The 27641-nt window shown below is 37.4% G+C and overlaps 1 protein-coding gene and 1 long non-coding RNA gene across 2 annotated transcripts; both read left to right on the top strand.

Annotated features, from left to right (window-relative positions):
- Positions 1-3537: 3537 nt before the first annotated feature.
- LOC311301836 lies at positions 3538-7158 on the top strand. The gene is made up of 3 exons (XR_014629513.1): positions 3538-3622; positions 6787-6844; positions 7032-7158. It is a non-coding gene; the product is annotated as an uncharacterized lncRNA (long non-coding RNA).
- A 152-nt stretch (positions 7159-7310) lies between these two features.
- Positions 7311-27362, top strand: mfsd4ab (major facilitator superfamily domain containing 4Ab). The gene is made up of 12 exons (XM_084427186.1): positions 7311-7513; positions 7694-7749; positions 19088-19237; positions 20675-20873; positions 21255-21488; positions 21571-21724; positions 22901-23031; positions 23116-23289; positions 23455-23602; positions 26326-26396; positions 26476-26593; positions 26699-27362. The coding sequence occupies exons 1-12, from the start codon at positions 7421-7423 to the stop codon at positions 26824-26826; spliced, it is 1656 nt and encodes a 551-aa protein (XP_084283312.1). The 5' UTR covers positions 7311-7420; the 3' UTR covers positions 26827-27362.
- The last annotated feature ends 279 nt before the right edge of the window (positions 27363-27641 follow it).

Raw genomic sequence — 27641 nt, 5'->3', positions numbered from 1 at the left:
ATGTTTATGATACTTTTTGTCAACTATGATTTTTTTTTTTGTCCATCAAGATAATTTTCTCAAATGAGCCCAACTTTTATGAATTTTGAAGCCTAAATATTATTGCCAGAAATAAAAAGCTAACCTTAGGCTATAAACGAACTATACCATGGTTGCTCGACTTCAACGTCACCTCCACTGATTTTTCGACAACTCTTTCAGTCCATATATATATAAACATTTTCCCTGAAAGTGTGATATAGAATAGTTTGCAAGAGTGTGATTATAAACACAATGAAGCTGTGAAAGCAGACTAGTGCGTATAGATGACGTTCGACATGATGAGCCCTATAACATCTAGTTCCATTTAGCAAACTGCCTTTTTCAAGACATGTAAAATCTTTAAAAAACCACAAGTGGGGTATTACTGGTGTGTTTTATGTCATAGTAAAAAGTGAAAATATCTTGAGCTCGTTTCATGACTTTATTTCAGGCTTTTAACCAAAATCCTTTGGGACGGCGGAACCGGAGTGCTAAACTCGTTTTCAGGTTTTGCCCTAAAAAAAATACGTCATCCCTGCAGCACTTTATATAGGGAAGAAAAGATGATCCCAACTCTTGTTACATGCTGACTTCATGAAAAGAGAGAGGTCGCGGATTCATACGACCTCTGGTATGTTGCCATTTTGAAATATCCAGTTTAGCGGTCATGCTAAATTATTTGACCATTGTTGTGACTATATAATATTAATCAAATATCCCAGAGATCAATATAATAATGAAGTTTAGTAACAATAACGATTAATGTAATGACACCTGCTGCACAATTACCAGTTTTCCCAAGAACTGCTCTTAATGGCAAGGCAACATATTTGAATGATATAATCTGTAGAAATAAAAGGCTAATGCCTGCTCCAAAACTGCCTCTCAACAAACTGCAGATAATTTTCTTATTCTTCACAGACTGTAGGTTTTCAATTTATTGGCTATTCACCAGGCTTATATCTTCCTGATACATTACTCCATAGGGCTCCTAGCAAAAGGATTATCGTGTACTACAAGCCACTAATAAGCTTCAAGAGTCCAGAAGGATCTGCCAACAGTAAACGTGCCGTGCATCACAACTGCGCTCTGTCTCCCCCATGTCAGTGGCGGGCGCAGGCACAGATTCTGTGTGTTTCACCACTAAGGTGCATCCCTAGTGGATGAACCCTGATTCACTCTGCTTCTCTATTCTGGAAATGCAATGCTTTGCCTGTTGCCAAGATTAGTGTGGCATTCATTCACTCATCAACATGCATAACCCACCTCCTCTCCCCACCCCTGTCTTTCTGCGTTTTTCTTCTCATCTTTTTTGTTTCATTTTTTTTCTCCTTTCATTCTCAAATGAATGCATCTCTTCTCCAAGGAGACCATGATGCAAGGGAGGGCAAATGTGAATATACCATCACCCCAATGCTCACCCAGCCTGAGACTGGCACTGCAAATTGCATGTTTAACATTCAAAACTGACACTCGGTTAAACAATAACACTGCTATCTATTTAGCCATTATTATGTTGCTGCGTATTTCTTGTAAATTAAATGTTTCACTGTATGTGTCTCAGCTCTCGTCATGTTTTAGAGCCCATTTTAGTCCATTCAACAGACAATTTTTCTCGAACTACAACAAATGGGTCGTAGCAAAAGCTCTAATGGACATATATTAGATTGATTAAATCTACTGCTGATAAGCCACTCTGTACCTAATGGCTTTGAACCCTACATGATACACCATATCAAAATCACATAGGAATAGAAAGCCATAAAGCACAGTAGTGTTGAGTTCCGAGGTGAAACCACCATGAGACCTGCTGTGTTTCCGTCCTTTATTACGTGATTACTTTTTCGCAGCTAAACAGATTCTATTTAAACCACTTGAGCCAAGTTGCAGTCTGCACAGAAGATTAAAGAGAAAAAACTTCACATCATCATGAATAATTAAACAAAAGAGAGACTATTATTCAGTTTTTCTGGCCTGGGAGGATTAAAGTGTTTGTATCTCATTGTTCTTTTTAAAGTTACTCCTTGGGGGAAATTCTGGGATTTTCTCTTGATTTATGTATGGGTTACTTTTTCATTTCTTCTATATGAGTTCCACATCCCAGTTCTGTATAGTGAGATGTGTTTTTTTTAGTCCATCAGTCTCTCAGAACATTCCAAACAGTCTTTGATTCGACTCTGTAACGATGCCAAGAAATAAAAAGGTACAGCACTAATCAAAAGGCTTTTGTGATTTCCACAGTGGCCCTGGTGAATGCTGAGAGGATTATGTAAACATTCAATTTACAATTAGACTCTAAAGTCTAGCTGACTTTCTGCCTCTGACAAAAGACTTTTTTTTTACACACAGCTCAAGGGAGTTTAGCAGATCTGATTAATGAACACCATCTACATGTAAACAGTTAAGCAAACTTGCTTATTATTCAGACAATAATGAAATGCCTGATGAAATGGCACATTACAATCTGATTTTTGTTTTGAGGTCTGTGCTTGGTGTTGCGATTTATTCACGTAATACATATGTGTTGTTTAGAATACCAGAAGAATGACCTACTATATAGTATCACAAAAAACAGTATGTGACAAAATAGGTAGGCCTATGTCCTATGTAACTACTTCCGGTGAAATTCTGAAGTGTGCATACGATGGACACTTTGGCTGCATCCAATATCGCATACTGTAGGCGAAAAACAGTAGCTATGTGACAAAAGAAGTATTTCCAAATTCACAGTATTCATAAAAGAGTACTTCTTCCAGCGATATTCTGACTTATGATTGAAAGTGAGGCAAGACGCTGGTCACGCGATAAGGGCAACATGGCGAATGTAGTAGGCCTATGTCCAGATAACATTCATCCTACACACATTAATAAGCCTATATAGAACATACTTGTTAAGTGCCAGTTGAAGTAATTACTTATTTAAAATAAATACCTGCGATTTTGGATTCAGCCAATACTATCCCATGAGACCACAGGAGAGGATTTGTGAATGGTAGTGAAGCAATGCAACTGACTGGTAGGTCACGTGATAATGACAACATGGCTGGCAAATGTAGTACGTCCATATTACATTTATACTACACACATTCATACTATATAGAACATAATTACTTTTTACCGCTCGCAAAGTTTACTTATTCAAAATAAGTGGGCTACCCACTCAGAGTCTGCGATATTGGACGCATCCTCTGATTCATTCAGAAACAAAACTGATTATTTATGAGTCAGTATATCACTCAATCAATTGATTTTTTAAAAAACACTGATTCATTCAGGAATTAAATAAGTGACACTTTATGAGTGAGTCTTTAAATAATTTAGGCTAGGCCTACTCAATTGATTCAATCAAAACAGAATAGGCCTAAGGGACTCTTTATAAGTATTTAAATAATTTACTAAACTGATTCCTTCAAAACAAGTGACTCTTTATCAGTGAGTCACTTTATTCATCTAAAAACACGGCTGATTCATTAATTCGTTCAGCAACGTCACTCCTGCGTGATGCCGATGAGCGCGTGACTTTACTGCTGTGGTTTTGTTTGGAATTTTCGTTGGCGGAGCAAAAAACAGATGGACTAACCTGCTACATTGTGTCTGAAATGTAAGTTATTAAATATTTTATTGTTTACTGCTGTATAAAATCAATTCGCTCTGAAAATCAGCACGGCGCTGTCAATATCAGCGATAGGCTAAACTCTCACAAACACTAAAGATGCAGACAAGACGCAAGGCTTTGGCAATTAAGCCAAATATATGAATGCTAGCATCATATTTTCACAGTATTTATTAGTTCACAAGCAAAATAGCATACACTGTTGTTTTATGTGAGTCACATAGTGTTCACTGTGCCAAAATTGTTGGTTTTGACGGTTCTCTCTCTCTCTCTCTCTCTCTCTCTCTCTCTCTCTCTCTCTCTCTCTCTCTCTCTCTCTCTCTCTATCTCTGGCAATAAAAATATTGGTCGTCTCTGACCATTCATCCTCATAAATATCTGGCAAAGAGCCGATTAGAGAGAGAGAGAGACAGACAGACATGTCATCAATTCGGCTCTTTATCAGATCTGATTAATATTTGATTAACATTTATATTCATAGCATATGAATTCTGCCAACATAGTGCTTGCCAGAATGGGAAAGAGACACTACATGTGCTTGTGTCATGACAACACATCACTAAAAAATATTGACATTCTTCTGCTATTGCAAATCTTCCTTCCTCATTATTTGAGCGTGTGTTCAGTTCAGACATTAACACTTCACATAGAAATCCCTCTCTGGAAGGCTAGAATAGATTGGTAATTGGAGGAATATAGCACAGGATTTGAGCAAAAGTGATGCCTGCTTGTTAGTTTATTAATGGTTTCTGTAAAAAAAGAGAGAATTTTTGCTGCAAAGGAGCCCTAATTTTCCTTATATTATGAGCAGCGTGTTATATGGAGCATATGAGCTATACAATGCTTTTGCAGAAAAATAAGGTTTAATGACACTGGGTGAAGTGGGAAGGAATGTGTAAACCTAGCCATGCATATTCCCATCATTCTCCTGTGGGAATTTGTATGGTTTACACATTCCCAACTTAAACTATTAAAATGGCTGAATAGCTCAAAATACCATTTAAGATGAAAAAACATAAAGTCACCATGCAATGCAAGTTGCGATAGTATTCCCTACTGTGATGTAGGCCTATAGCCCAGTGAAACAGTCTGTATGTTGCTCATGAAGTCTCTCAAGGCAGAGGAAGTTACGCCCCCTTTCTGATGCTTATTCAGGGACCCTAATTCACATAAAATAACTACCAACAGTAACAACTGCAATAAATCACAGTACCATAACTCTGTTACCATTTTTATATATTTTAGGTGACGGCTTTAATCAAGCAGCAAACATAGCCAATTAAAATGTTGTCAAGAATAACATGTGACAGAAATATAAATATAAAATCCGCCTATTAATGTAATCTGACAGGCTGGTTTCACATGCATTATAATTCAGCCTCAGGAAAGGGATAAGGAAAGATTTGTGTCTTGCTCAGGCCAATGAGACAACACAGAGTTAAATGAAGTGATTCAGGTTTATGCATTAGACATAACTCTAATTACTCACATTAACACAGACGCATGCACTAATGATCATTATGCCAAGCTAGTGCAACACAGCAAAACAGTCCGTTTAGAGGCTCCTACGATCGTTCTGATTGGCTGTTAACTCTGATTTACTGACAAATCACTATAGAAGTCACATCCCATGAAAGGTAATTAGACAAAAACATTACAGTGCTTGGTCAAATGGAAGTTGTTAATGTAACATAAAGCACACTCATTGTTTGTGTATATATTAAAAAGACATGAGGGATGCTCAAGATATTAAACATATTAAACAGGAATAAATGAGTAGCTCACCAGACTGAGGATGTGGGAACGGGCAACCAACTGCGTATGAAGTCAGAAAAAAAGAGACCAAGAAAGTCTGAAAAAACAAATTGGTTTCAATCTGGTCATTATAAGCTATGTTTCTTTTCTTTAAAGCAAGAAGTGACATAAAAAAAAAAAAGACATGATTAAATTAAATCATTTTTAAAGACCACAATAATATATGAAACAAGTGTGAGGACGGGCCCCATCTTTAACCAAGCCTCTTTCTTACTTTCTTCAATGAGTCCTTGTGCTTCTGTTTTGGCACTGCAGCCGTTGCCTCTTAGAGGAGGGGGAAGCTATTGTATGTGTCCCCCTCTTCTCAACATTACAACTGCTATTTGAGTTACACACACACCGGATGCTGCACTCTTCATACTCCAGCGGTTTGATCTGCTCCAGAAAGGAGCATCAGAATCCCCACATAGGTGAATTCTCTCATCTGAACACAAATGCGTTTATCAACGTTCAGCAGAGGGTTCCCACTGGAGCCATTCAGGGTTAAGTGCCTGTTCAAGGGCACAACATCTATGTCTGGGACTGGGATGTTAAAAAGCAAGATTGATCAGGTGGCATTTCATGTGGGGGGCATTTTCTAGTTCATTCTCCCAACTGTTGAGAACAAGCCATTGCGATCTCCCCACACATTTGAATGACATCACCATTTTACTTGCAACAAAACTATACTGGAAATGTAGATTCAATAAATATTTATCATATATATTTATTATAAATAATATTTATAATAAATAAATAACAAATATACTAAATAATATATCAGTTAAATATAATATATTAAATAAAAAATACATTAATACATAATATAGAAAAATAATAAATAATGCATATTATACAATGTATAATAAATCTTGTCTTACTGTGAAATTGATTAAAAATCAGTTGGTTCTACCTACTGTTGAGAACAAGACCTTTGTATACTGGAAACGTAGATTAGAAAAATAATAAAAAATATATATTTATTAAAAATCATGTATTATAAATATTATAAAAATAAAATAATATAATAATAAATCAATAGTTTATTGCAATAAATGTACATCAGTCAACAACATATGTATGTATATAATAGTCAATCTTTTTATTGAGAAATTGATCAATCAATTTATATCATTTTATATATAACAAAATCAATTTACATTTATATCAATTTATATATAAAAATATATATTAATCGTATTCAGTAAACATATAACAATAGATATACATTATATAAAAAAATAATAAATATGCTATATATAGTAAAAAAAAATAAAAATTACAGAGAAATTGATAAAATTTCTTACCTATTTTAATGTTTCTTTCCATGTCTCTTTTCCTTTTTGGTGCCCCTTTAGGTGAATAGAGGAACACAGAACAGCGAGGGTCTCCGTGCAGGTGCTCTGCCTCTCTGAGGTGAATTCAGTCTTTTTTTTTTTTCTTCTTTCTTCTCTGAAGTATCTCTTTTTACAGAAAAACATATCCAGCATATTTTCGCTGAGAAACTAGTGGAAAGGAGACAAAATAAATAAGTAAAATTCACAAAGAATTCAGTAGTATATCTTCACAACTCTTCTCCTCTCAATGCCTCCTCTTTTCGCAGAAGCCCGGCAGACCCCTGTCAAGAAACTGAAGAGAAAGAGGACAAAAAAACAAAACGAGATTACATAAGAATTCAGTAGTACATCTTCAGAACTCCTTTCCCTCTGACAGGGAAAAGCAGAAGTGAGAGGGGAGGAGTGGAGGAATGGGAAGGCTGTCTCCATTCTCCTCTGCATCCCTCTGCTATATTCTCACAGCTCTCCTTGTAACACACACACACATGCTGCACAGCCCCCACCTCTTTCCCCCATTCTTCTGCTCTGTCAAATAGACACACAAGCTTAGTTCATTACTATTCACCGGGTCTTCCTAAGACATGCAATGCTACCCTACTAAGAGAGGAAGAGAGCGAGGGGAAAAAAAAAACAGGCTTGTTGCATATATTCTGAAATGGATTTTCTAAAAGCTTCGTCCATTCTGAAACATCAAAAACATCCTTCCACCTCCCCTCGTCCAAAAAACTGTGACGCAATAAGCAGCAATGTAATATATTCCTTTGTCTGTTGTTTTTGTTGCTCATGATACAGTTATGTGCTGAATTTGTCTCGAATCTTATCTCAAAGTTCCTCTCCCACCATCTTAAAACGCCGTCTTATCCCATTCACCGAATCCCTCTTGTGTTAACCCCGATCTTTGCATCTCTACCATTTTTCCCTCTACTAGCGTTTGCTGGGGAGTGATCTGTCTCGCTTGGCTAGAGAGCTGGCAGCAGGGATGAGGTGAGGAGAGAGAGCGAGTACACTGAGGTTAGCCATGTGAGTCCTCCAGCACACTCAACTTCACCAGCCGCTTCCCCTGAGGAGCCGCGTGCTTTGGGCTCTGCACTCACTTTCATCAAGTTAAAGAACTTTTTTGCAAAAAAAAAGGTTTTTGATGGAATTTGAAAGACAGAGTGTGATGCATGGGGGACACGACTTCATAGAATGTCATTAGATGCTTTTTCTGTCAGATTGCGGTTCCTGTGTATAGATGCATTTGTGTTTGCAAATTCTTGGAGGCATTTCTTTGTTCGTGCGTGCCAAATTCCTGGCAAGGACGGCACTCTTTGCGAATTACCTTTCCTGCAGTTTTTCCTCTTTTCCCGCCCGCCCTGCCTTGTGTTGTTGACTGAGGAGTGAAATGAGAGAGAAAATCCCTTTACACATGATCTGGTCCGTTAGGCTTGGTTAGTGGCGGCTTTCTGCTGTATTTTTGTACTTGGTTACTTGTCATTTTAGGTTTATGTTCAGCGTCAGTAAACTAATTGTAACATCTCTGGACAGACTTGCTTGCTTGGGGTTGAATGGATTTTTAAACTTGCATCTGTTGGTATGAGTGGCCTATCTATTTTCTTAATGTGTCTTAATAATCTTATAATGAAAGATTCATCCATTCCATGCTTATGTAAAAGAAATTGACCTTGGAATTTTTTATCAAAATACAATTACTGGATCTTCCAGTGAAACATCAGACCTCTCTCTGGTGATGTATGCTGGACTTCTCCAATCATTTAGTCCACCTAAACCCAGCCCCTTTCTTACAATCAACTGCAAGCTTGCATTCAAATCTGCCTCCATCCGATCAACAACTGATGCGAACCGAATACCCACCCTACATTTTTTCCTTTTTCGATAATCTGAGCAGTCACAATACAGAAAAGCATCTTCCAAGCATTACTACTTCCATTACATTGCAACTTTAATGTGAATAAATGTAATTATTTACTCACTCTCTCGTCGGTCCAAACTTTTATGACATATTTCTTTCTGTGGAACCCAAAAAGTGAATTTTGTAAAATGTCTTGACTACTCTTTTGAATACAATACAAGCAAATAAGACAAAAAAAGCACCGTAAAAATGGTTCATATGATTTATTTAAACAAGAAATATGCATTCCATCAGTTGTATAAAAAGCTATGAGTATAAACAGTGACAAAAGCTTTAAATGTTGACGAGCACTGCTTTCTGTGTTGATGTATTTCCTGTTTAAACAGTTTAAACTTCACATCACAGTCATGGCACGAGCTGCATCTGCAATCACACACTGTTGTACATTTGGTTTGAAACTATCTTTGCGACCATTAAAAAAAGTCTTGACACTTTTCGCCCACCTTGAATTCTATACTATATATGAATTTGGACATACTACTTGTCTCACATACTGTTTTTGGCCTAATTTATAGTAAGGAAGTTGGCATATTCGGACGCAGGGATGAACTATTATTTGTGGGATTATAAATTTAAGAATCTGTTTAAGATCTGCTGAGAACTACAAAACTAAGAACTACACTGTATTGGGCATAGCTATATTCGAAAGTGGTTGGGCTTGCCCCACTGCTTTTCGGACACAGGTCTCTTCGGCCGGAACATGCTGGAGCTCCCCAGTAAATCCATCAGCCTAGGGTACAAGCAAGAGAAGATTCTTGTACTGGAGCAAGCAAGATTCTTGTACTGGAGCTAAAGGATTCAGCGGACCCACTTATTAGGAGTGCGAAAGTCCCCATCTGCACAGGCCGCAAATGGAAGGCGCAAGCTGAAGTAGAGCATGCTATCTCCAGTCTGCAACATCGAGAGGTGATGGGGTTAGTCCAGACCAGTCGGGCTGGCCTATGCTGGGGAGTACCTCAGCAGCTCTGGTCTAAAGCCAACAAGAGGTAGCAGAAGACCATGGTGGTGGATGAAGTTACCAGGTTGGAGCAGGAGCGCTTTCACGTAAAGGCAATATCCCAGAGCAGTCAAGGAGCCTGGACACAATGGGACATAACTGAATAGGCGCATCACCTGGGCAGACATCTGGAGGACGCCACAATCCAGGCTCAGCTTCCTGTTAAGGGCAACCTATGACACCCTCCCATGGAGATGAGGTAGGCTGCCCCCTGTGTGGTAACAGCAAATTAAGCCTCCAGCATATCTTATCAAGGTGTAAAGTGGCGCTGGCCCAGGGACGCTTCAGTTGGCGCCATGATCAAGTCCTGGCCAAGTTGGCGGAGGTCCTGGAGAGCTATAGGGTAGCAGCAAATCGCACAACAGTAACTTCCCCAGCAGGGTTTGTCAAGTCTGGTAGCATGCTCCAACTTCCTGCTCAGAAGAGGAACACCATGCTCACACCCGGCAGATGTTGGCAGACCTCAGGAAGCAGTTGGTTTTTCCAAGAGAGATTACGACAACTGCCCTCCGGCCAGACATTATTATGTGGTCCACGGTGGATAAAATGGTCCTCCTCATTGAACTTTCCATTCCCTGGGAACAGGGCATGAAGGCAGCCCACAAAAGGAAGCATCTCAAGTACTCCGAGCTGGCAGCGGAGTGCCAAGAGGCGAGCTGGAGAGCCAGAGTCTACTCAGTGGAGGTCGGGTGCCGGGGCTTTGTGGGCAGAACAGCAGTCCAACTGCTCCATGGCGCAGGAGTGGTGGGGTCAAAGCTGCGGAAAGCTATAAAGGAGCTGGGAGAGCAGGCTGAGAAAGCAAGCTACTGGCTGTGGCTCTGGAGGAAACACAACGGTTGGGGGCCAACACCCCGGTAAAGGCAGCTGCAGGGGGTGGCGGGGAGACGTCCCCTATATGCCACTGCATATATGCACCCAACTGCACGTTCTAATAAAGAATCCTGCTTAAGATATAACCAAGTCTCCTGGTCTTTGAGATTTCCAACCCTATTCTATTGCTGGTCAGAAGCAGGTAGTAATGGGGGCGGGACATATTCATTCTGGAGCACATTGGATTGGACGAAGATTTGGCCACGCCCATGAGTGCGAGATATTTTTGCTGTCTGTTTGTCGAGAAAAAAAACTATTTTGTAAGTGAATTTTATCAACAGTTTTTAGGATTCCACTAGCATATATATGACATTAAAGCCACATGACTTCAACTCTTTACAGATCTTTAAGTATTGGATGTGTAATGATTTGTGCACTTATCAAGTGGGAGTTTTGTTTCTCTTCTCTCCCTCTCTTCCTCAGCTGTCAGTCTGGTCAGGTCCAGTCTGTTTGTAGCTCTATTTTAAGCGAGGACACAGCCAGGGGGAGGGGAGGGGAGGAGGAGCAGGGAAGGATGAAGGCTCCAGGGGCGAGATGGTGTCGTAATGAAAGACTTATCAGCAGGCCAGAACACCCTTCTAGACAGTCTATGAGATCAAGCAGCATGTAGATTTTCATATCCGTCCATTGACACTCACCTCACATATCAAAACAGTCAATAATTAACCAGGCCTGAAGCTATAATTATTCATTATCCAGCAGAGGTGCTGGTAATCTGGTCATGGCTTTATGATAGACTCGCTGCTCAAGGTTATTTGAAAATTATGGTCATTAACGTGACCCTGCTTGCATATAAAAAGTGTTATGCCGCATTATGGAAGTACATTTCTCAATGCTTTAGATCTGTTACAAATGGCTTGATAGATTATGAGGATATCTGGTTTTGTGGGGCATTTGGCAGCCACAGTGAGGCTGTGTTTTTCATGTGGTCCTAAAAGGCAAGGCTCAAAACAAATTGTGGCTGTTGTGGATGCCCAAAAACAAGAGCTGTCTCATCAGAATTATAGCCATCTTATCTTCTCTCAGCCAGACGGCTGTGTGTGAGGACAGTCTAAACCTCTCAGAAACCTTCATCGAATCTTCCTCTTAATCTGCATATTCAGATGGTATTCAGCATTGTGATCATCACACAGGCCTGCTCTTGTGGGCAGGGAAGCCTGGTTTTGTCTCAGATCTCCACAGATGTTTTCCATCAGTCTGAACAACTGCTGAATAGCAAAGATGATTTGCCTTTATTTTTTTCCCCTAGCATGCCTTTCATTTGTCTTTAGATATCAAATACAAACCGACATACTCTCATGCAATCTGTCTCTTCACATACTAAAACAAAATGATTTTACCTAAGTGAGACCTCAACTTATGCTCTTCGACTATATCAATCTGCTAAATCAATGGGAATAAAGCATAGGATGAATACTAAAGCATAATACAGTAAGTAATAGTGCAATATTAAAGTGTAATGTAGTGTTTTTTTATACGAAAGCATATTAGTGCTTGTATACTAACGCATAATATAATGCTAATAGTTTATGTAGCCTACTAAAGCATGATACAATGCTAATAGCTTGTATACTGAAGCATAATATAGTGCTAATAGTTTGTATGCTGAAGCATGATGTTATGCTAATAATAGTTTGTATAATGAAGCTTGGGATGCAATGCCAATAGTTTTTATACTAAATCATGATATAGTGCTAATGGCTTGTAAACTAAAGCATTATATTGTGCTAATATTTTGTATACTAAAGGATGATCTAGTGCTAATAGTTTGTATACTAAAGCATGTTACTGGATGTATATGAAAGTATTCTGCAATGCTAAGAGTTTGTATGCTAAAGCATGACATATAATGGTTTGTAAACCATATAGTGCTAAAAGTTTGTATAATAACTAAAGCATAATATAGTGCTAATAGTTTGTATACCAAAGCTTGTTAAATGGTATATTCTATACTGAAGCATATTTCATGAAGCATGAGATTTTTCTATACTAAAGCATTTTATAGTGCTAATGGTTTGTGTATACATAGCATGATACAGGGTATAGTACTAATAGTTTGTATACTGAAGTATGATACAGTGCTAATAGTTTCTATGTTAAAGCATGAAAAAGGGTGCATACTAAATCATGATATTGTACTGATAATTTGTATCCTAAAGTATGATGCAGTGCTAACAGTTTGTTCAATGAAGTGTGATTCAGGATGTATACGGAACCTAAGTGTATAATACAGTGACAGTGCTAATAGTTTGTATTCTAAAGCATGATACATGATGCATACTGAGGCAAAAGGGTGCATACTAAAACATGATAGAGCAATAATAGGACACATACTAAAAGATGCATCAGAAAGGGTGCATTCTGTTCCAGGACTCATTCAATCTCAGTCAGATGCGAGCACCGTAAAGTCTATAGAGCTCTAATTATGACAGACCAGTCTGCCTGTAACCAACGTGCAAACAGCCCCATCTCATGCCTCTCATTTATCTTGTTTGGAGGAGGGGAATTGGGTTTCAGATAAAGCATAGGATATGGTCCTGCTCCTGCCTCAAGGCAGTGGGATAGATAGTCTACCTTGGTGTGTCAAGGTGGAATAGATTGATTTGTTGTGGTTGAGGTCTTTGCAATGGATGTTGGAAAATCTCGTTTCGATTTTATTGCCTTTAAAACCTTGGGAAGGCTTTTTTTGTGGCTTGTATTGTACACTGGAGAGCATTTGGTCAAAATAACTTCTGTACAGTGCTACTTTCACCAATAGGCATTAATTCTGGTTTTCCTGATTGTTTCTTCTTTCATTATCTATTTAAATGACTCAAACCAACGCTGTTGCTCATGTGATATTGTTTAAATTCCACCTCAGATTTGGATGTTTCATTCTTTATTTTGGGCTTTGGTTGGAGTAGAGCACAGATAATATCATGGTCGTGCCAATGTACAGCCTACATACATGAGGGACCCTTTGAGCGTTTAGTAGCTCAGCCCGTCCTTTGGGAAATCCCCCAGACCGGGATAATGTCAGGTCCATGTTTCTCCTGCTGTAACTGTGCAGCTTTAATTACAAACCTGCAGAGAGAGAGTGTGTGTGTGTGTGTGTGTGTGTGTGTGTGTGTGTGTGTGTGTGTGTGTGTGTGTGTGTGTGTGTGTGTATGAGAAGATATTTAAAGATTTACTGTGTGAGATAATTAAAAATTCACTGTGGAAGAGTCAAACAATTATTCTGTATACAGATTTCTAATTATCCCCAGTTTATGTGTGTGTACACAGTGCATTTGCTGGGAGTGAAAGTGTTGTTAAATGTCAGGCAGGGGAGGAGGGTCATGCCAGCTGCACGACACTGACGCGCCACCCATACCAAATATCAGCAGATGACAAGAGTCTGCATGTTTGTGAGGGAGTGTGTGTGTGTGCGCGTGCGTGCGTGTATAAATAGCAATATAATATCAATTTATTGAAATGTAGCCTATATAATTAAAAGATTATGAATATAATATACTTTTATTGTATTTTTTTCAAATATTTCAATATAATTTTTAATAGTTATCCTAACTGTTTAATTTTTTTTAAAATCTACATGTATTTAACAAATGTAATATGAAAATAAATATGAATATAAATGAAACTATATGAATTAAATATTTACAATATAGTATATTGTAATATTTATAATCATTAACATTGAAAATAGTATTAAATATAAATAGTATCTGACTGCATGATGACTGCAGAAGGCTTTTTTTTTTCTTCAGAACATCCTCCCCAAAATATTGCAAAATGTTGCTAAAAAAAAAAAAGTGGTTAATCAGTTATATAACTTTGATATAATATTAATTGAAATATACATTTTTGCATGTGATAAATGTAGGCTAATATAAAGATTAATCTAAATTATTTGTCTCTATCTGTCTGTCCGGCTGCGGATGGTTCGGTTACATAAAATCATTTATTTTCCCTTAATTGTTTCACACATCTTCATTGAGGCGTCACTATATTATGACATCTAGTGGAGACTGTAAGGAATAACAATTATTTTTACCAATAATTATTTGTGATTCAGGACACCATTTAACTAAAATTAAGCTGAAATAAGGACAATGTACACTTTTGTGTGTCACAAGTGTCATATCTCAATGTGCAAAATTTCAGCATTCTATGACCTTGTGCATTTCACAAATCAACCTAACATTAAAATGCAACAATGGTTAACCATGCTCACCAGTGCTTTTGCATTTTCATAACATATTCAGGCCATATGTAACCAAAAAAAGTGTTGCATTGACAAAATAAGTAAAACAAGCGTGTCAGTTACATCTTCTGTTGCTCAAGAGTTATTGAAACATTAATTACGCCATAATCTGTTGATCTGTGGATAAATACAACTGAAAAGCTTTCAAACTATTTTCCACTACTAAATGTGTATAGATAAATTACCCCTTTGTGTGTTTTAGTAGCCTACAGCAGTTGATGCCAAAATCGCAAGGCAAATGCAGAATGCGGTATTTGATTACAACAGGGCGATGCATTAATAATAATTATGGATTTGACAAATTGCAGCCTCTGTTAGACAATCATTTTGCAATCAATTTTATTTGGTCTCTGAATGCTTTAGAAGGCGTCAGATATCATGCTGATGAGATGAATGAGGCCTCATACTTTTATGCAATACTGAGAGACACCTCAGATCTCCGTAATCACGAAGTAGGCTACATCCTGCAATTCACAGAGTGTTGAAAATTAACATGTCTTCATTCAGAATGTCAGACGTGTTTGAGGTCTTAGTCTACAATTACCTTCCAATAAGTCACTTTTTGGGTTAGGTTTACTTGAAAAAGGAAGTGAGAAAACGCTTAAATGTGTTAATCAATGTCCGTTATAAAAACACACACCTGCCATCAGCTTCCTGTCCTCTAAGATCTAAGACAGACATTTTGTGTGGTCCCCCAATCACTTCTCTCTCTGTTTGGTCACATATAGCATTACATTATATTGTTATCTAATCAATCAGATTTGATAAAGAAGAAATCAGCATGTATGTGTGAACATGACTCGTGATGACTTGAACGTTTGAAAATAGTTGCATCTATGGATCGGATGTTGACAGCCACTGAAAGGTTTTTGTTGCAAGGAAAATGTTCCTGTAAACTCCCAAATGTGGGTGCCCGAAAGGCAACCAGGATATGCAGATTTGAGAGCCCTTTGTATATGCTGTGGCTTGATGTGGTGCAGACTCACATAGTTGATAAGCCTGTTTGCTTTGCAACAATTTATATGCTTAATATGCTCTTATTCTCACTGTAAAATTCACAATGTAAACTTTACAGTTTTCCACAATCACTTTGGCTCAATTCTCAAATTAGATTTTTTTTTTTTGTTGTTGCTCAAAACAAGTTCAGATCTCTGATCAGTTAATTTCTTGTTCACATCAGATTGGAATTTCTTATTGATTTAAGAAAATTGTGTGTGTTTTGGCACATGTGTGCAAAAGAGTAAGTACAATTGTCTACAATTTACACAATAACTAAATGCACATGGCTCGATTCTCAGTGAAATTGTCAAACTCTTTGCAACTTCTAAACATTCTTTCATCATGTGAGCCTTCACATGCAAAATGTAGAAATGTGTGACATGTAAACTGAAAATGCAGTGATTTTTCAGTTTATATGTAACACATTTCTGCAAAAATAAATGTACTTTATAAATAAAAATGTTAATTATCTTTTTGTGTGCCACAGTATTGACTTTTCTCAGTAAATTGTTACCTACTGTTGAAATCTGTATCTAAAAAGCTCAGTGATACACAAGAGCATTCAGCTTGACAAAACTGACAGTCTTGTATTGCATAGAAAGCAGTCGGTAGAAATCAAACAAACATGTAATAACAACTTGTAAATATTTCCTCAGTGAAAAATCATCTAAACATTTTGATCAGTGTGAATCCCACATTGACAAATTTTTTTTTTATTTTGGTGGCTTTGGCCAATTTACAGACACTATAACTAGCGTTTGAAGCATGAATTAAATGTTTTGGGTGAGTAACTACATTTTGCTAGCCTGGAAATCCAGACCTAAGGCGTCAACTAATGAAAATCGGCAAGCTCGAAGGTGCGGCACCAAGCATGCATTTGAAAATCTCACTGCACGCAATTGGATAAAACTACGACCAATCACAAGAAGTTATCGCTTAGCTACCAGCGGAGATAATTGGTAGATTAGACTCTTACCGTATCCGGTCGGCAAAAAAGCAAAAACGCCCTTCTTGCAAAGGAACGATTCGAGCGCCGACTTCTGTTCCTCTTTTAGAGAAAAAGTCTAAATCTTTCATTGTAGCGGCCAAAGCCGTTTCAAACAACTGGTGTTCATCCATAGCCATCTTGCAATGTTTACTAATGACTTCGACCTATATCAGATAACCCGATGTGATTGGTGCAGCTCAGATTGAGGGGCATATTTAATGAGCATCATTACTCGACAACAGAGTAACTCGCTGAGCAAATTCGACTTGTGCCCTCGTAAGAACTTTGGATTACCAGGGTAACATTTTGCAGACATGCCATCCAGTTCTGATGTCCAAGCAAACAGTTGTGACAGTTGAACTTACAATTTAGAGAATGTGAAGACTGCTTGAAAATTGTGCCAAAGCCATTAAGAAAAACTGTTATAGCTCAACAATATACATCACAACAGTTTTAATAAGAGATATGTTACGAAGCATTATGCACAATAAATAAAATTCTCTGTTAATAATACAATAAGTTCAATTGAAAGTCTTGGGTTGTAGGTCCACATAACCTTGGGAGTCCTTGAATGTACTTCAATGTGTCTGTAATATCTACAATATGTAAAATATGTACAGTAAATTGCATAGTCTTTAAAACTATACTAATATTTATTATATGAGTTCAAAATATATTTATATTATACATTTATATTTTTTATGTGATTAATTTGTTATATGACTTTATATTCAAGTTTAAAAATATAAAATGTTATATTTATATAAACGGTGTGTGTGTATATATATATATATATATATATATATATATAACAAAATATGTTTTTTTTTAAGATGAATATACATAATTAATTAATCCAACAGACAAAATGTATATTTGTATTGTTTTATTTCTAACTAAATGTGGTATATATATAACATAACTTTATATTAGTTAAAAAAGTTGTAAAAACTTTCAAATATCTTCTTATGTGCTCTGCAGAAGAAAGAAGGCCATAAAGGTTTGAGACGATAAGAGGATGAGGAATGAATAATGAAAATTCTGTCATCATTTAATTTATTGACTTAAAGGAACATATAAGGCCTTCGTCAGGACCTGTAAGCAGAGGTTTTGACATTTCACACAAAGGATGAGTTCATAGGTCATTGTTTAACAAGTACTATATAAGTAACACTTTGTGAATGTACAAAGCTAATAATTGCTTTTTGGGTTATTTTGTTGAATAAAAGCGAATCAGTGACGTAGCCTTGTATATAGCATTGCATTGATTCAAAGTTGAACAGCCAGCAATAAAGCATTTAAAACCGACCTTTAGAAATGTTCTTTTAGGAGTTCTTTGCTGGTGAATGTTTAGATCATGCTGATTTAATATGAGTGGTCCAGTTATGTTAGCATACGGGCAGTTGAATGCTCGAATCTGATTGGTTGACGAGAAACCCACGGCTAAAATAGTTCCAGCTGGTCTTGACCACATTACAGTTCCATATATCACTTCGCCAGTTTGCTAAATGATTTTATTTCAAAGGTCTTTACAGCCGACAACAGCAAAAAAATGACTTTTTTTGGCACAAAATTGTTTTGGCACTGTTCTTAGAGCAGATAAACGTACAGTTTCACAATATGCTGATGCTGAACACTGTTGAGACACAGACTCAGTTAATTCATCCAAGCTTAATCTCTCTCTCTCTCTCTCTCTCTCTCTCTAACTGCAGTAATAACTGCATTATCAGTGTCTGCTATCAGTGGCTCAAGCCTCCGTTACATAATCTGAACAATATTTTGTGGTAACCGTATAAGTGGAATAATTACGATGGGCCGTTGAATTATGAATTATTATTATTCGAAAAATAATGCACACCCGCTGAGTGAGTGACCATTACGCGGATGTGCCTATTTCCCTCCTTATTAATTATTCAACGGCCCGTCGTCAATCCAAGCCTTACGTATCACATTCTTATCCACGACTCTCATTGAGGATCAAAATCATTGACAGTTTAACTGAAAATCATTGACAGTTAGTTTCGAAGAGATCCGTTGGAAGGTGATTTTTAGTCATTAACTTCAGAAGCATCGCACAAAGGTTCATGAAATGGGAGGAGTGAACGAATATAAATGTGGGGAATGATCTTCTATTCTGACATCTGTCACCTAAGCAAATGGTTTGAAACCCACCGACAGGAACATCCAGACACCAGTACAGCTGTCAGTGGAATAGATTGGTGATTTTCACGCTATGTTAATTGAGGAGCGTATATTAACACTTTTCCGTAGGAACTGTCAACATACACTGACATACTGGAGTGTGTTCTTTAGCTTTGGACTGAGCATCGCCTTCCTGGGGCCTACGATCGTAGATCTGAAATGCCAGACAGGCTCCACGTTACAGGAGATCACCTGGGTGTTCTTCTCCCAGCAGCTCTGCCTGCTCATCGGCAGCTCGGCTGGAGGACTCTTCACGAAAACGTGAGTAGAGAAGCGAGTGTGTCTCTGCTGGTAAACTGTGCGGGTAAACAGTCCAATGAAGATGGACATCTGCATCAAGATAAACTCTCATTGTTTGTGAAGCTATGTTTTCAGTTTAAATGTCAGACAGTTAAGGCTGTCAGACTCAAGAAGAGTCTATTACATTCTTGCCTGGGGAGTTTATGCACTTTTGGTCCTTTTCTTCCTTTTTTTTCAAGTGCTTGCTCCTTACCACGTGAATCTCAGATGTTGGTTAACTTTTTATTATGTCCATTTTATAGTTGAAACAGATTTATTGCAACTTTTCATGTCAGCTTTCAGCCTGAAACTTCTTGACATCCTCAACATATGTGACTGTCACCATGTCTCTTACACAAACAGCAAATTGTGAACCTTGAGGTGAAGCTAACACCTACATATATATTTGTATAACTATATTTATTTGAACCACATTTAGAAATATATTTTGAAATCATATTTAAAAAAATGAAAATAATTTTTTTATTGTTTTAAAGTCAAATGTATACATTTTACAGATTTCTAAATATATGTATATTATATATATTTTAAACATGGTTAATCTGTTATATAATATCTTATATTTTAATTAATTAAATGAATATATATATATAACAAAAATATTTAATATAGCCTATAAAAAATATGAAAAAAAAAATGTCAGCTGAAAAAGAAAATTGAAAGAAAATTCATGTTAAATATTTTATAGCTTTAAAGACAAATGTATATATTTTATGGACATAAACTGATCATATATTAATATGGCTAGAAAAAAATTATAATTACTAAATAAAAATATAAAAATGACAAAGATTATTATTTCAATAATCTAAGAAAAAAAAATCATTTTTATTTTATTCAAAAAAAATGACAATGCTTAAAAGGTATGGATGCCTTATATCATTTTCAAGTATTAAACCATAAACCTTTATTTTTATGAAAAAAGCAGGGAGCCCTTAAAGCTTCTCTTTTGTTCATAAGTGCTTCTCATTACAAGTTTGGGGAAATGGGTGGCACATCTCAAACGCATGTTATAAGCGACCCAAACTCAGAGCAGATGCAGAGATGGAGTTCGAGCCGCTCTGGGATCATTAATAAAATTGATAATAAAAGAACACAGTACCATGCTTCACTCTGAAACTTGTAGAGCATGTATTTATTTATTTCAACTGATCGTGCAGCCCTACTACTGGCTGACTAACTGTCAGACACATGAAAGCACATCAAAAAATACAATTTAAGACTGTCCTTGAAGTTCTAAGAAACATTATGTTTTGGAATATCAATTTGTGAGGTCACTTGATAGCTATTACAGATCTTATTACTATTGGCATTTGTAATTGGAAGAATTTTTTTTTAAATAAAGTGGGAAAATTGACAAATAATCAAGCAACCAAGCTGTTTTCCTTGTCTTCTCAGGTTGTTCGGTGCTCTCCTCGCTCTCTTCTTCTCCTCCCTCATCATCTCTGTGGTTTTTGCTATCATCCCACTTTGCTATAATGTGCTGTTGCTGGCGGTTGCTATGGCAGTGTCAGGCATGGCTATGGGAATCATCGACACTATTGCAAACTTCAGACTGGTGTCTATGTATAAGAAAGACTCTGCTATCTTTCTGCAGGTGAGTGAAGACGTTTCTCTTCATATATATACACTCAGGGAGGTGTTGATCTACTCTATACATACATTATATACAGTAGTGTTTATTTCAAATAATCATATTAGTGTTTTATTTGAATCTGTTGTTGGTCAATAGGAACTACATCAACGTAAAATAACAACATTTGATTTCTTATTTTTACTATTGGTTTTTGGGGAGGAATCTGACTTGGACATTTTGTGAGATTCACTACAGTATTCATTCTGTGCTGGCTGCTTTAGCTAAGTGTGGTTTGGATAGGGACATAATAAAATGCATGGTTTATTTATGTTATAATCAGTTGTATTAAAGGTTGATAGCTCTAAATAGTGTTTTCCATCAGTGTCTTGACTCTCTTTCCAGGCACTGCACTTCTTCATTGGGCTCGGTGCTCTGGTGAGTCCCCTGATTGCAGAGCCTTTCATATCAGAGCACTGTCTGGGCAGTAATAGCACAGAAAATGCCACAGAGATACTTCACCACTTCAGATCCAGCGACAGGTCACCTGTAATCCTTGCTGAGAATTCCCCGCACCCTGAGCTGGTCGAGGAGAAGGCCAGTGTGTCGTACGCCTTCTGGATCATGGCTGTCATAAATGTAAGCTGATGTACCGCTCTGTGTGCAGTGTGCAGGAGAGCCTGGATCTCTGTGAAAGCTCAGTCTGTTTTTTCTATCCTAGTTGCCTGTGCCGACTGCGGTTTTTGTGTTGATGTACCAAGAGAAGCTGCTTCCCTGTTGTAAGAACAGCCCTCCACGACTGCTGGACAAAGATGAGTTAGCAATGGAGACAAAAGCACCAGAAATCACAGAATTGCCCGACCCATACGATGCAGGTACAAGTGATCTTTGAACTACACTAACATTCTGAACTTTAGGGACGCTAGGAGTTTTTGTAAGAACTATCTTATGCTCATCAAGGCTGCATTTATTTAATAAAAAAACAGTAATATTATGAAATAATGCAATTTAAAATATTTAATTTATAATAGATGTAATTTATTCCTGTGATCAAAGCTGAATTTTCAGCATCATTACTCCAGTCCTCAGTCACATGATCCTTCAGAAATCATTCTGATATGCTGATTTGGTTCTCAAGAAACATTTATTATTATTATCAATGTTGAAAACAGTTGTGCTGCTTCATATTTTTGTGGAAACCTCAAAACATTTTCCTTAAGATTATTTGATGAATAGATAGTTCCAAAGAACAGCATTTATTTATTTTAACATTATAAATGTCTTTACTGTCTTTTCTTTATCAATTAAATGCATCTTTGCTGAATAAAAGTAATAATTTCTTTTAAAAAAATCATATTGACTGCAAATGATTAGGTGATAAGCCTGGAAATCCAGACCTAAATCTAAAAGATTAATGGTCTGGCGTCGACTAATGAAAATCGGCCAGCTCGAGGGGCGGCACCAAGCATGCATTTGAAAATCCCACTGCACGCAATTGGATAACACTACGACCAATCACATCAATAAACCCCATACGCTTAGCTACCAGCGGAGCTAACTGGTAGATTAGACTCTTACCGTATCCGGTCGGCAAAACAGCAAAAACGTCCTTCTTGCAAAGGAACGATTCGAGCGGCATCTTTTGTTCCTGTTTTAGATAAAAAGTCAAGTCTAACTCGTTCATTGTAGCGGCCAAAGCCGTTTCAAACAACTGGTATTCATCCATAGCCATCTTGCACTGTTTACTAATGACTTCGACGTCACAGCGCTGTCGTCATCTGTTTATCTCGCCTCTAGCCCGCCTATATCAGATAACCCGATGTGATTGGTGCAGCTCAGCTAGAGGGGCGTATTTAATGAGCATCATTACTTGACACCAGAGTAACTCGCTGAGCAAATTTAACTTGTGCTCTCGCGAGAACTCTGGATTAATACCAGGGTAGTAGGTTATTGACACTAACATGCAAAACCATTTATGCAATTGAACTTCTGACTCAATAACTCTCCCCAACTTTGTTTCACTTTTTTTTTCCTTATTCTGGTCCCCTTAGATTTTCATCATTCAGGACATGGAAACATTTTCAGCTGCTGTATGAATGGTAACCTGCGTGAGTTACCGGCCACTTTTTTTGTTATCCATATCTTGAGTGGAATGGTGCTGTTTATGACAGAGGGCATTATGGTGAGAAAGCTCAATGATTTTTATGAATATTTTTTGAGAACTGCAAGTTAAAATTCACACTTGACCCTTGAACCTCACCTTTAGGGGGTCTATGCCGGCTTTGTTTACACGTATGCTGTTTCAGCTCCCATATCTCTGCACGCTAAAATGGCTGGATACCTGAACAGTATCTTCTGGGCAGCCGTCACTGCTGGACGACTGGTGTCTGTCCCGCTATCGTACCGCTTCAGACCGGTGTATCTGCTCATCGTGAACCTGGTAATCTATAATTAAATACTGTAATTTACATACATAGAGCTGATTTTCACTAAGTTGTTTCCTTCATGCTACATTCAAGCTGTTGCTATCAGTTGTTAGAAATATTGAGTATGTGATGAATCATAGATTTATAAATTTGGATCCTCTCTGCTCTCTCTCTCTCAGGCTGGTGTGAATGTAACATTGCTGCTGTTACTGATCCTCTACACAAACAGAGTGTTTCTGTTTGTTGGGACGACCTTGCTCGGGCTTTTCATCAGCAGTGTTTTCCCCTGCATAGTGGCCTACACTGAGGACATCCTAAACTACCGCGGTAAACTGCACACAGCATACTTCATCTTTTATATCACAACCACTGAATTAACACACGAACGCATGCAAAAAAAAAATTCTGTTAAAAACATTTAACGTAATTAACGTAACATCCGTCTTTTCCCTTTGGCTAGCGTTACATTATATGATGACGCTCTTCTTCATGCAAATGCTTTTAAACCATTCAAGTGCAACAGGACAAAAGAGAACGCAGTGCAGTACTGGCACTCATCTGTGAATCTCCTGTCTCCTGACACACACACACACACACACTCATGCGCACAGAAAGCCGCTTCAGACAGCACTTGAACGGACAAAAACACACAACTTTATGCCAAAATGTTTTGTCGAGGATCCTCGCAAACACAGTCTGAAATGAGTTAAATTAAGTCTTAAGCCCTATTTGGACGGGATTAACTTTACAATAGTAGATGGAGTAATGTAATTTTACCACAGGATGTCTGTAATATTAATGGCCAATTCGTACGGGATAAGATATCTCAGTAAAACTAGCAGAAGTGGGAGAGTAACTCGATTTGCGCATCGCCGTCAACCTCCTGTCGTCATGTGCGTATTACGTTGCTTCCTGATATCACGTGTGCAAACACATATAACCTAAAATAGTTATGTCCGGTCGAACAATGTATTAATTAACTTCAGATTGGATTGTGTTGGTAATAGGTTGGTAATGTGTTTGTGCCTTTAACAAGTGTTTTCGATCTTCTTTCTGATTCTGAATGGTATGTGGAAAACACTTGAGTTTTGCCACAGACTCGTTCCAGCGTCTAGAACGCAACTGAATGCTTTTTCAAGCGTCTCCATACTTGAAAAACAGTGGAAAACTACTTTTAAACAGGAAATTACGAAATATTTACGTACATATTTACAGCGGGTCTATTCGCACGCACAGGATTAGCATTAGGCTACCTGAGGTAATTTTTCCCGACCTTTTTACTGACGGTAAAAGTCGCCGTAATCTTTACTGACATTGTCCGTGATGATTACTGAGATGGCACATTCGGACGGGACTAAAATCACAGAGAAGCTCTGGTAATTATTACTTTACCCCACCTCTCCATGTTAAACTAGTCCCGTCCGAATAAGGCTTTTAATGAATGTAAAGAGTTGTGAGAGAATGGGATATGTGTCAGATGATCTGTGCGGAAGGTCTTAAAGTGACAGCAGCCTAATAAATCTGTTGCTGTCTGTCATTAGAATAATCAAAGAACAAAAGAAAAAGAGAAAATCTCTCACTGCTCTTGAATGAATAACTTTTGTAGTTTTAATAAGGATTAATCTATATTTAATTTAAAATGTATGCAGTAAAGACTGTGTTTGATAACATTTTCTGTATATATCCTACCTGTTAGATCTACCTGAAAATCTTATAGCACTGTTTAAAAGGTTACATGGGTCAAAAGTGCCTTTTGTTGATTTTTGACTGGGCAAGTAAAAATCTGAACCGGTCTTACCGAGACATTAGGAAAAAATGAGCCCTGATATATTGAAGGGCACAGGTAAATTTGAAAAGTTTTATATTTTATAAAGACTAATGCTGAATGGCTATAATTAGTTGAGAAAAAAAAATCAATTTCATAGAGACATCAGTAGCAGTGTTGGTATCGGTAATGCCTTCTTTAATAAAAATATGCCCTTAAACAAATATTTAAAATATAGGCTACTATCTTTATGTAGTTTCTACATTAATTTGAAGAATAAATGTGAAATTACAATAATTTTTTTAATATTTAATATAAAATATCATTATTTACTCAACAAAAATAAAGCCAAAAACAGAGAAGCCATGTGACAAACTAAGAACACTTTATTATTTAATTGCTTGCAGAGCCACCTTTAGCAGTAATAACAATCGTTTTCTGTATGACTTTATCAGTCTCTCATATTGTTCTGGAGGATTTTTTGCCCACTCTTCTTTACGTTGCTTCAGTTCATTGAGGTTTGTGAGCATCTGTTTATGCACAGCTGTCTTAAGGTCCTGCCACAAAATTTCAGGAGGGTTGAAGTCTGGACTTTGTCTGGGCCAGTGCAACTTTGATTCTTTTCTTTTTCAGCCATTCTGTTGTAGATTTACTGGTGTAGATTGTCCTGTTGCATGACTCAATATTTCCAAGCTTTAGCTGTCAGACAGATGGCCTCACATTTGTCACTAGAATAATTTGGTTTACACAGGAGTTCATGGCCGACTCCTGTGGCTACAAAACAAGCCAAAAATCATCAACCCTGTTGGTATGAGGGGCTGATATGCTGCGTTTAGTTTTCGCCTAACTTGGCGCTGTGCATTATGGCCTAACATCTCCATTTTGGTCTCGTCTGTCTAAAGGACATTGTTCCAGAAGTCTTATGGTTTGTTCAGGTGCTGCCATGTTCTTTTTAGAGAGAAGAAGCCTTCTCCTGGCAACCCTTCCAAACATGCCATACCTGTCCTGTCTTTTTCTAATTGTACTACCACGAACTTTAACATGTAACATGTTAATTGAGGCCTGTAGAGTCTGAAGTGTAGTTTTTAGGTGTTTTGCATTATCTCTAAACATTGAACGGTCTGACCTTGGGGTGAATTTACCTGGACGTCCACTCCTGGGAAAATTGGCAACTGTCTTGAATGTTTTACACTTAATAATAATCTTCCCCACTGTAAAATAATGGACAAACAAGGCCACAAAAACAAACAACAACAACAAAAAAATTACTTTTTTTTCCCTTCAGGATGTGCAACAACAGTTTTAGTGACAACTTCCGGAATGGGTGAGATGACCTTGCAAGTGTTGGTTGGATCAGTAAGTTCTTGCGCTCATGTTTTAAAACTTGGGATGGATTTTCTACAAAAGTAAATAACCCTGAACAAATTTCTTCCAGCTTATTCAGAAAAAAGGCAGCTACAGTTTTTTGGTGTGTGGTATGGTCACCGGATGCCTTGGTTTCATCTTCCTCTTTAGCGTGATCCTGTGCAACCGCATCCACAGAAATCTCACAGGTAAAAACAACATACATGGTGATAAACAGTTTTTATATCAGCAGTTAAGTATGTAACTTAAGTAAACTGGGCAACATTATATGACTCAATGTCTTCACCATCCAGGAGCATCTAAAAAGGCAGCCATGGTGGAAGCCCCACCAGCACCCGCTCCATCTGCGTCAGAGAAAGCTGCTCCAGAACAGAAAGTTGCTGTAATACAGCCTGAATCAATTAAATGTGACTCTGGATGAAACCATTGACAGGTCACAACCTGCTGGAAATACTTGACAACTAAACTGTAAAAAGTTTGGTATTATATATGTATTTTTTGTTTATTTGTTTAGTTTCTTGCAAATAATCTTGACTGTTAATTATGAATATTACAGGAAGAGCAGACAAATGGGAGAAATGTTTGATTACAGGAGGGCAATTAAGTCATTTATGGCATACAATTGATATAAAGTTTTGTACTTTACCCAAGACACCAAATTAAATGCCAGAATGAACTCTTAATTAATAATTCACCAATCTAAGAATTCCTAGAACTTACATATTCCTTCAAAACTTTTTATCTTGTTAAAACTGGTCTTAGGCTGGAAGGTCATGGCCAGAATATTGTACTGTGTTCATTTGTTCATTCTCAACAGCTTCTGGAAAACTCATGACTAACGCAAAAAGTTATTTGCAGTAATATTGCAATGAATTATTGTTTACCGTGTCAAGAGACATAATGTTGTGCAAGCTTTGTGTTCTGGCAAAATAAATGTGCAGAAGATATTTTAATGTCTTTATTTTGTTGTGTTATTTAATTTAAATATTCTTTAAAATACCCTGTATGTTCCACAGAAGAAAGTAATACAGTTTTAGAATGACATGAGGCAAGGGCGAGTAAATGATGATGAACTATCCTAAAATTGTTGTCATCAAAAAGTTGCGGCGGTCACATTAGTGAAATTTCAGAGAAAGTTGGGCAAAATATCACTGGTGAAAAGGTCAGGTTTTTTTTGTTATCAATAGTGCAGTGATGTATGAAGTCAACGCAGAGAATCTGCATGACCAACTTGAA

The sequence above is a fragment of the Rutilus rutilus genome (assembly GCF_951802725.1).
Source record: "Rutilus rutilus genome assembly, chromosome: 13".
NCBI lineage: Eukaryota > Metazoa > Chordata > Actinopteri > Cypriniformes > Leuciscidae > Rutilus > Rutilus rutilus.
Note: the sequence above shows the minus strand (reverse complement) of the source record. Positions and strands in the feature narration are given on the sequence as shown.

Coding starts and splice junctions, on each gene's coding strand:
- mfsd4ab (XM_084427186.1), top strand. CDS start 7,421: ATGGATTTTCTAAAAGCTTCGTCCATTCTGAAACATCAAAAACATCCT. Junction 21,489..21,570: donor GGATCATGGCTGTCATAAAT/GTAAGCTGATGT, acceptor TTTCTATCCTAG/TTGCCTGTGCCGACTGCGGT. Junction 21,725..22,900: donor GCCCGACCCATACGATGCAG/GTACAAGTGATC, acceptor TGGTCCCCTTAG/ATTTTCATCATTCAGGACAT.